We start from the raw sequence: 8,895 nt of genomic DNA on the forward strand, positions 1-8,895 counted from the left end.
GAAAAAAAATTATGAATTATAATTAATTAAAATTTAGACTAAATAAAATAATTAAAAACCTATGTTTGGTAAGTATGTTAGTTATCTATTTTTAATACCCTTACGTATAAATATAGATTTAAAATAAATGAAATTTTCCCTATTTTAAAAGTGAGACAATTTTTTGGGAGGAAAAAAAAAAGAGGAGAAGAAACTCCAAAATAGTAGCACCAGATGACTAGGTTGCCATAAAGGATTTTCTATTTAACCCAATTTGTAAAGCGATTTCTGTCATTACTTCTAACAAATTGGCCGTTTTTGCTTGTGTTACTAAATTGAGTTTACAGATTTGGTGAGAAGTCAGATTTCGTGAATTACTATATTAAATTGTTGAGATGAAATCAATATTAAAATGGGCAACACTTGGAGGGCTGATGTTATTATTTGTGCTTCATTGCTCGTCAATTTGGATGGGTAATCCAATATTTTTTTTTGTATTGTTTTGACATTTCTCACATTTTATGTGCCATGTCACCATCGCATCCAGTGTCCAGGAGACACATTGGAGACAAATTGGAATGTTCAGTTGAGATCAAAATAAGTTGTTTAGATGTGCATTCCCAAAGTTAGAATGGTTACTTATTAGTTTAGGTCAAGTTTGAGTGACTGTCACATATTATGCCTAGTAATATCATACAAATTGGTACATCGAAAATACTACAGTTTTGCAATATTTGTAGAATTACAAGGTGTTTATCCACACTCAATACATATAAATCAGCAAAATAAAGTTAGGATAAAGGTTGATAAATGCGGAGGACATAGGTGTTGCACAACTTAGAGTTGATTCAAAACAAATGGCTCTACAAATATTTTCCCCTAAAATTCAACAGCCATTGAAGTTCATTTTTCCTTCTCCCGCTAATAATGGGTGCAGCAGTGTTTTTGTGCCTTGTGCCTATAGCCCATCTCGTAGGCTTGCTTTATTTCAACTCACTACAGGTTCTTGCATTTCATTTCTTATGAATAAAGTATATGCTCCATGATTTTGTCACATTATTTGATAAATGACCGAAAAGAAATGGCCTTTATGCTTATCTTATCCAAATGCAATCCAAACTTATCTACTCTTACAAAAAATGGGAAAAAAAAAGAAGATATTGCTATTTGATATTTTTTTTCTTTTCTTAATGCTTAGAGCTAGATTTTAGCTTTAGTTTTTTGTACCTTCTCAAGGTAGGTGTAATGTCTTTGTATACATTACCCTCCCCAAACCACAATTGTGGGATTACACTGGGTCTGCTGTTGTTGTTTTTGAATTGGTAGTCAATCCATTACTAAATGTAGGGTTGATGACTGATGAGCCTAAGATTACAAGACTTTTTATTGAGATTTCCCCCGGGTTTCTGCTCTATGAAAGTCTTAATTCAAGTAAGGACAAGTCCTTATTATGCCGATCGGGATAGACGGGCCTGCCTTCTGTGGGTCAGCACCTCGGGTTCTCTTTCTGTTTTCTGTCTGTCTGACTTTGTGAAAATCAACAACAACATACCCAGTATATTCCCGCAAAGTGGGGTCTGGGGAGGGTAACTGTACGAGCAGAATCCATTCATTACCTTAGAGGTGAGATAGAGAGGTTGTTCCCGATAGACCCCCGGCTCAAGACTAAAAGTGATGATGGTGTTTTACGATGTGAAAATCACTTGCATTAAAAGTTATTTGACTAATGTGTTTCACGATGATCTTTCAATTCTTAGAAATTAAAAAATGTGGCAAACTTCATTGAACTGATGAATTAAGTTATTATCTATAACTGATCATCTAATAATCACATGATATAGGATGTCGAGTCAGGTGTAGCGGACAGATATGATATATAGAATTAGTAGAGCAAAAATAAGCTCACATAAAGCCTATTGTATAGTTGGCTACATGTTCCCTTTGACAGCACCATAGTGCCAAATGAATATAGGAGGTATCGGTTGTTCCTGAATGAACATAAAATGCATTATCACATTTGTTGCACAAATACTCTGACTAAGGGACTAGAGAGGAGTTGAGATTGTAGATCTACCCATAACTTACTACAGACAGAATATAAAGACTGAACAATGATGTAGTAGTAAATGACTTACTGAAGTTCATTGGTTATTCAGCCATCACCCAGTCACAATTATTCAATGGAAAAGCAGCTGAATCTCTTAATGCTGAAGGGGAAGTGATCGAAAGTGAAATGATTGCTGAACTGGCGCAGTCAAATATTGCCCTAAGTGATGAAAATGCATCAGATTGGATCAAGAAGGACAAAAGAAGAATGCTCCATGTCGTTTATCGTGTTGGGAATTTGGACAAGACAATAAAGTAGGTTTGTTTTTACAGAGAAAAAAGGTTGAAGCTTCAGTATTATGTTTCATATTCACAAGTAGGTACATGTTTTTGTGATACAGGTTTTACTCGGAATGCTTGGGCATGAAGCTGTTAAGGAAACGAGACATACCAGAGGAGCGTTATTCAAATGCTTTTCTTGGTTATGGACCTGAAGAATCAAATTTCGCCGTTGAACTTACTTACAGTAAGGCTTCTCATAGCTGGCAGTGGCACTATGCTTTCTTCGACAATTGTCTATTGTACTTTAGGATGTTACAGTTATTGTACTTTCCCCTGTTGCTTTCAGACTATGGAGTTGACAAGTATGATATTGGAACTGGTTTTGGTCATTTTGGAATTGCCATTGAGGATGTAAGTTGTTCATAATACGAAAAATTCATTGGTTCCATTTATACTTCTCTGGTGTCGTAGTATCAAATAAACTAATATCAGCGAAGATTTTCAGGCATTTAGGGCAGTTGCCTTGGAATTGATTATTTGCCCTTTTTCTTTCTTTGGTTGGTCTTGGTTTTTGAAGTTACTCTACACCTCATTACTTGCTGGTGACTTTCATGCATCTTGATGTGAGGAGTACCAGTATCTCAGTTAGACATCTTTAGAAATGCTCCTCTAATAGTATTTCTTTCTCTTTTTTTCCCTGTCATTACTTATCGAAGTTCACAAATATTTAGGGTCACATATTTTTCTAATTTTCCATATAGGTTGCTAAAATGGTAGACCTAGTAAAAGTAGAGGGAGGGAAAATTGTCCAGGAACCTGCTCCAATCAAAGATGGAGGACCTATAATTGCCCTCGTGGAAGATCCTGATGGCTACAACTTTGAACTATTAGAGAGAGGACCTACTCTTGAACCTTTCCGTCAAGTCATGCTTCGTGTAGGAGATCTTGACCAGTCCATTAATTTCTATAAGAGGGTAAGCCGATTACCTAGATGAAAGTTCTAGTATATACTTGTCTTTTTTTGATTGCAAGAAACACTAAATCTTCATTGTTGATGAATTTTTCAAGGCATTCGGCATGGAGCTTCTTCGTAAAACAGTTGATCCGGACAACAAAGTGAGTTTGTAGGTTGTTTCGAAAAATGGTCCTTATTTGGTTAGATTTGGTCTTGTTTGAATGCGTATGCCGTCCTCTTATTGAGTTACATAGTGTCCGGCATTGGGTATAAAAGCCATCTTCGACGGGGTCTATAAAGATATTGGGCTACTCTACTCATGCCTTGAGGCTTTGGGTTGGATGCTTGATTCTTTTATATCATATGAGAGCCAACCTTTAATAAGCCTATTGGTGTTTCCTTTTGCTCTTGGTTTTCTCTCCATTGATTTTGTAAATATACTTCATTTTCAAGGTGGTAGACAATTTCTGTCTTGCTGGAGTGGGTCCCCAAACTAGGACGGCTTCTGTTCTTATATTCTCCTTTACATTTTATTAAAGTAGTGCTTGCTACACTTGATATATTTCATTTTTTACTTGGACGTTTCCTTAATGCTAATTTATGGCTGTCTCTCTCTTCTGTTTGTTAATTATTAACACTTGTTCTCAGAACACAATAGCCATCATGGGTTATGGACCAGAAGACAAAAATGCAGTTCTGGAATTAACATATATTTATGGCGTCAAAAGCTATGATAAAGGAAATGGTTATGCTCAGGTAACACCATTCAGACATATTATAGTTCAATATGCTGTTTAAGACAAGTAATATTAACAAACTCATTTGAAGTTATAATTGATGATAGATTCTTTCCATGAACTTCAGAAAACTCTCTGGATCTCAGCTTGTTAGGAATATTCCATATTTTTACAGATTGCAGTAGGAACAGATGATGTCTACAAGACTGCAGAAGCTATAAAACTGTATGGAGGGGAAATTGTAGTTGAACCTGGACCTTTGCCGGGTTTAAATACCAAGATCATGGCATGCGTTGATCCTGATGGTTGGAAGACAGTAAGTCTTCAACAACTATGATTATTTTGGCATGAATTGGCAGATTGGTTTCCAGCATTAGATGATGCACCAAAACTTGTTTCTAGACATCTCATGCTTTATTTTGTCAGAATACTAATTTAAAAGTATCTATTATTTGAAGGCCAGTATCTTCCTTGAATATTGACTATCTTCTCTCTTTACTTAAGGAAAGGGACAAAAACAAAATTTATAAACTGATCAATCACTGAAAACTTCTCTTTGCTGATCCTCACTCCAATTGGCTAGGTCTGCGTAGAATAAGCAACACCTCTAGTCACTGCTAACTATACACTAGGTATGAGAGAGAAAACTGTTGTTTCAAATCTGCAGCAGAGACGTTATTTTCTTCAGTGGGTGTAAAACAGATGACACTTCATTGCCTAAACAATTCATATCTTAATTTAACTTACTAAGTTTTTGGTGTAGCATCACATATGTCAGCACCTATTGAATTTGTGAAAAACAGATGTTATTTTTTGATCGGTTTCAAAATTTGATCGCTCAAACATTATTTCTGCAGTCGTAAAACTGAAGTATGATAATATCTAGGTCTGTTGAACTGAGACATGGAATGTATCAGTAACTGCAAAAGCATACACCACTATAAGTGTTAGGTATGCGAACAAAAGTCCCACATTGGTAGCTGAAAGGATTGAGAAGCTACATATAAGGTGTAGGGTCTCTTAATGGTGTGAGGCTTTTTGGGGAAAACCGTGCGGGCTTGGCCCAAAGTGGACAATATAAAACCATGTAAAAGTGTCTATGGGCTGTCTGAGCCCAACAAGAAGGTTGGTGATTGGTATAAGGTTTCTGGGTATGAAATGATGCCATGTTGTTAAGACTACTACAAACAATGCAACAAAAATGGAATAAAATGCTCAGCTTCGGTGTGAAACACTAGATAGGTATCAGAATAGGAAGGATAAATGTTTTTCTTTATGCTTTCCATCTTAGTTTTTTGCATTTGTTGTCTTGCAGGTTTTCGTTGATAATGCTGATTTTATGAAAGAATTAGAGTGAACATACGCAGTATTACCCCAGACATCTCAATCCTGCATTAGATTTCTGAATAATTTATTTGTCCAGTGATATCATTCAGGTTATCTATCCGGAAGAAACCACAGATAGCTCATTGTAGTGCCATTTCCTAGTATGTAATCTATCCCCGTACAAATGTAACAACTTAAATCAATCCCATTGTTTCTTTGATTTGATGCTGTATTTTAGAATTGGAAGTCACACATTGTCAACTGCTATAAAAACTACTGTTCGGTTCTCTTTTGAAATGTTCATCCAAAGTCATGTCATGTTCATGCGGCAGTACAAGATTTGTTGAATCCCATCCACCCACATTTGTTTCTCCCCTTTGTTTCTGCACTCAAATTCAATCATCCTTTCAGCAGTTTGTATCCCGAAGTAGCACTTCTGCTCGTTATGTTCCTCATCTCGTCCAAGCCATGGTTGTATGTCACAACAGACTCCAGAGACCACAACTGGACACTCATCAAGCACCAATTTAGATGGTGTGTAAAGGATCACATAGACAATTTGATACTAGAGTGAGTATTTGTTTGCACTTACGTTTCTTTTTCTTTGTGAATGTTCCTGCCATGTGCTTGCTTTTCATTTTAGCTATCACCTGCTACCAAGATTCATATTTGCACTTTTGTTATGATGCTATAGTGGAACACGAAATAACAACCATGTGAGCTGCATAAGTAAAGTTTGTTTGCTTTCAATCTAACTGCTTATAAAAGGACTTTAGAATATTCTCTGCGTGGATTTAACATTACCTGTTGATAAGAAACACATTTCATTTGTTTAATAGACAGTATATCCGTTTAGATGTTATACTCTGAAATATTACCTGCCAATCCGAGTTTATGTTGAAAGAGACTTGTTTCCCGTGGAGATCTCCTGCATCAGCAGAAACATTGTTGAAAAAACAACTGTTATATCTCTTGCAAGGTGAGTGTAGTTCCTCAATCCGTATTACCTTTTCTTGTACGTTTGAGTAGTTCTCCCCCTTTGGCAACAAAATTAAGAGCTGCTGTAACAGTTGATTCTTTGTTACCTTCGACACACTCATCAGCTAGACCAACAGCTGCAGCTCCATTTCCTTTCTGCAGCCCCGCCCTTAGAGTGGCAGCACCTCTCAATGCTGTAATAGTGAATTCCAATGAGAGAGATTAGTATTACCAGTTTAAGCTTATCAAACAGTTGAGTAGAGTTGTTCCCATCCCTATAGATAGAAAATACTCTATGGATCATTTAGCAGCAACAGTTGGAAAATGAGGAATATGAGATTCTGTTCTGCTGACATGCAACAGTCTACATGGTCCACAGGATGCTGACTTGACTATTTTGCAAAGCATGCTACGGTAAAGAAGAATACAAGAGTTGGATTTATTTATCAAATTGGTTGCTTTTGTGCTTTCTTTAGATTGACAAACCATGGAGACCAATTGTCTTAATACCTGTAGCAGCTCCAGCTGTTAGAGTCATGATGTCTCCACTAGTTTTTGCATTGATAGCTGAATTTACAACTGATAAGATTTGATCCTGTTCGGCACCCATGTCCTCTGCAATTTCAATACAGTGGGATGCAACTAAAGCTGCTGCAGATGCAATTGCAGTTGACATCTTTGAAGATGTCTTGTGTTGGATGATGGACTGGTCTGGAGAAGTTACTGATGAGGTTGCAAGAGCAGCCACTGCAGCTGCAACCCCTGCTACTGAAACTGCTGCGTGCACCTGGGCGCTGTGAGTTCTAAGCTCTTGTTTTTTCTTTTCTTTTTGATCTTTCAGCCATCTACCAATTGTCTTGCCACGCATCACGGTCCTGTAGAGCTGCATTATGCCAGTTTAGTGATGATTGCTCAGAGACATCAATAAAGTAATCGTAAAAGTAGTTGTATACCCCAGCTTTCAGCAGATGATGACTGGAGAGGAAATCTGGATTGAGTGCCTGATGTAGTAAAAACAATTCCTGCACACATCAGTACAATTTTTTGTGTTAAGGATGTCAGTTACTGATCCATTAGGGACAAGTAAGTTATTCAGCTATGTGCAAAACGGAGAGTTAAAGAATAATTTGGGGAACAAGGAAAGAGTTGAGTTATTTCCATCAACCTAGAGGGCACTCCGACATAATTTATCCATCTACTTATTCACGAAATGATGCTAAATACTCTGTGGTTGCTTTCTCAGCCAAACACATGTTTCTTTATTGTAGCACCTAATTTGCATTATTATAATTCAGAAAAAATGGTACAGCACTACTGTTACTCCTCTAGCCTATTTATAAATTCAAAGAGTGATGTAAATATGCAAAATCTTTAGTTGCACCCGTGCATGTGCTAGAATAGATAGGAACCCCGTTCCCCCCTTTGCTTTTACCTTCGTATTATCACTTCCCCGAGGAGAAACTGGAGGGCTATCAGAGTTAGGTAATGGTTGTTCTTGCTGCAATATGAAGACAATAAGAGTAGAAACTTGTAAGCAATCATGAAAGCAAGCATTTCCATAACAGTACTCGCTAGATAGGAGTAATTGAATAAAGACACATGCTTTAACGAAGAAATGCTTACAAGTTCCTCTATAATCGAGGTCTTTCCATGCTGTGCTTGTAATGAAAGTGACACTGACATCTTCTCGTCTAGATAACTTGTTTGTTTTGTGTGAGAAAGAGCTTTGGAGAGTTCCTTAGCTGACAGACTCCATGATCTTGCGAGGAACTCCATAGACTCGGTAGGAGTTTCTGGTGGAGGGCATGCCCCGGGTAGCCAATTTGCTGCACCGTCTTCGTTGATCCCTTCTAACCTATTTGACTTGCATTTAACACCACAAGAGCTCACTGTCTCCATTATAACCATTCAAAAGGAGGAGATCAGTGTGTTATTAACTAGTACAAATTTCGTTCAAGTGAAACTTGTGAATGTTTTTAACTTTTATCTACACTTTTTTCTATATCAATCTTTTTGAGACCAAAGAAAGTTAACATAGTATGCAAGGTAGAGGACAATGGAAGAAAAACGAAGGAAACAATGTGGTATATATAACAGTAGTGATGGAGTGGAGTACTCAGAGTAAAAACTTCAAAAGTCCCTCGAAATCTTAAAAATTCAAAAAGAAAGAATTAAGTGGAACATAGTATATTTTTAACACTGGATATGGACAGGTCCCAGTTTAAAAGCTCATTTAAACTTTGTCTCCAACTTCCCTTTGTCTTTCTATCTTTATTTCTTCTTTATAAATAAAGGGTTAAAAAGATTAGTTCTTGGACGGCGGGCTTCATGATGACTGTCCAATAGGGACCCTCCATAAAATATACATGCATATGTTCTCAGAGCTGCAATCTAAATAATAGCAGAAAATGATATACCCTTGAGTTATAATACTATTTTTGAAGTCCAAAAAACTGTTTTAAATATATGATGTGCGGCACTAGATGATCAATGGGCATTTTTCTTAAACATTAAGCTAAGTGGTGAACGATGGAATTGAATTTCTTATGACATTTGTTCGAAGTGGTTCCTCCTCTTTTTTACTTAAAAATG

The 8,895-nt window shown here is 36.8% G+C and overlaps 2 protein-coding genes across 4 annotated transcripts; one reads left to right on the top strand and one right to left on the bottom strand.

Moving 5' to 3' along the window:
• The first annotated feature begins 140 nt into the window (after window positions 1-140).
• On the top strand, window positions 141-5,622 carry LOC107839025 (lactoylglutathione lyase GLX1). Of its 3 annotated transcripts, none has more exons than XM_016682358.2 (9): window positions 141-453; window positions 2,136-2,340; window positions 2,427-2,551; window positions 2,654-2,718; window positions 3,069-3,281; window positions 3,376-3,423; window positions 3,911-4,018; window positions 4,175-4,315; window positions 5,315-5,622. In XM_016682358.2, exons 1-9 carry the CDS (start codon window positions 375-377, stop codon window positions 5,354-5,356), a joined length of 1,026 nt encoding a protein of 341 aa, XP_016537844.1. In that variant the 5' UTR covers window positions 141-374; the 3' UTR covers window positions 5,357-5,622. The 3 variants fall into 3 exon arrangements, with proteins under 3 accessions (XP_016537844.1, XP_047251636.1, XP_016537843.1); XM_016682357.2 differs by lacking the exon at window positions 141-453 and adding an exon at window positions 652-981; XM_047395680.1 differs by lacking the exons at window positions 141-453; window positions 5,315-5,622 and adding an exon at window positions 651-981 and having other exon boundaries at window positions 4,127-4,269.
• Window positions 5,520-8,493, bottom strand: LOC107839024 (VAN3-binding protein). The gene is made up of 8 exons (XM_016682356.2): window positions 7,927-8,493; window positions 7,736-7,801; window positions 7,257-7,325; window positions 6,814-7,186; window positions 6,333-6,497; window positions 6,204-6,253; window positions 5,918-5,975; window positions 5,520-5,829 (listed from the first exon to the last, which is right to left on the bottom strand). The coding sequence occupies exons 1-8, from the start codon at window positions 8,209-8,211 to the stop codon at window positions 5,636-5,638; spliced, it is 1,260 nt and encodes a 419-aa protein (XP_016537842.1). The 5' UTR covers window positions 8,212-8,493; the 3' UTR covers window positions 5,520-5,635.
• Window positions 8,494-8,895: the final 402 nt, after the last annotated feature.

This window comes from Capsicum annuum, chromosome 8, assembly GCF_002878395.1.
Source record: "Capsicum annuum cultivar UCD-10X-F1 chromosome 8, UCD10Xv1.1, whole genome shotgun sequence".
Lineage (NCBI taxonomy): Eukaryota > Viridiplantae > Streptophyta > Magnoliopsida > Solanales > Solanaceae > Capsicum > Capsicum annuum.

Excerpts from the sequence above, each read along its gene's own strand:
- LOC107839025 (XM_016682357.2), top strand. The coding sequence starts at position 837 with ATGGCTCTACAAATATTTTCCCCTAAAATTCAACAGCCATTGAAGTTC. Across the intron at positions 2,552-2,653 it reads CGCCGTTGAACTTACTTACA|ACTATGGAGTTGACAAGTAT; the intron begins GTAAGGCTTCTC and ends TGTTGCTTTCAG. Across the intron at positions 2,719-3,068 it reads TTGGAATTGCCATTGAGGAT|GTTGCTAAAATGGTAGACCT; the intron begins GTAAGTTGTTCA and ends TTTTCCATATAG.
- LOC107839024 (XM_016682356.2), bottom strand. The coding sequence starts at position 8,211 with ATGGTTATAATGGAGACAGTGAGCTCTTGTGGTGTTAAATGCAAGTCA. Across the intron at positions 6,254-6,332 it reads ACTCAAACGTACAAGAAAAG|GAGATCTCCACGGGAAACAA; the intron begins GTAATACGGATT and ends CTGCTGATGCAG. Across the intron at positions 5,976-6,203 it reads ACATAAACTCGGATTGGCAG|GTGATAGCTAAAATGAAAAG; the intron begins GTAATATTTCAG and ends TCTTGGTAGCAG.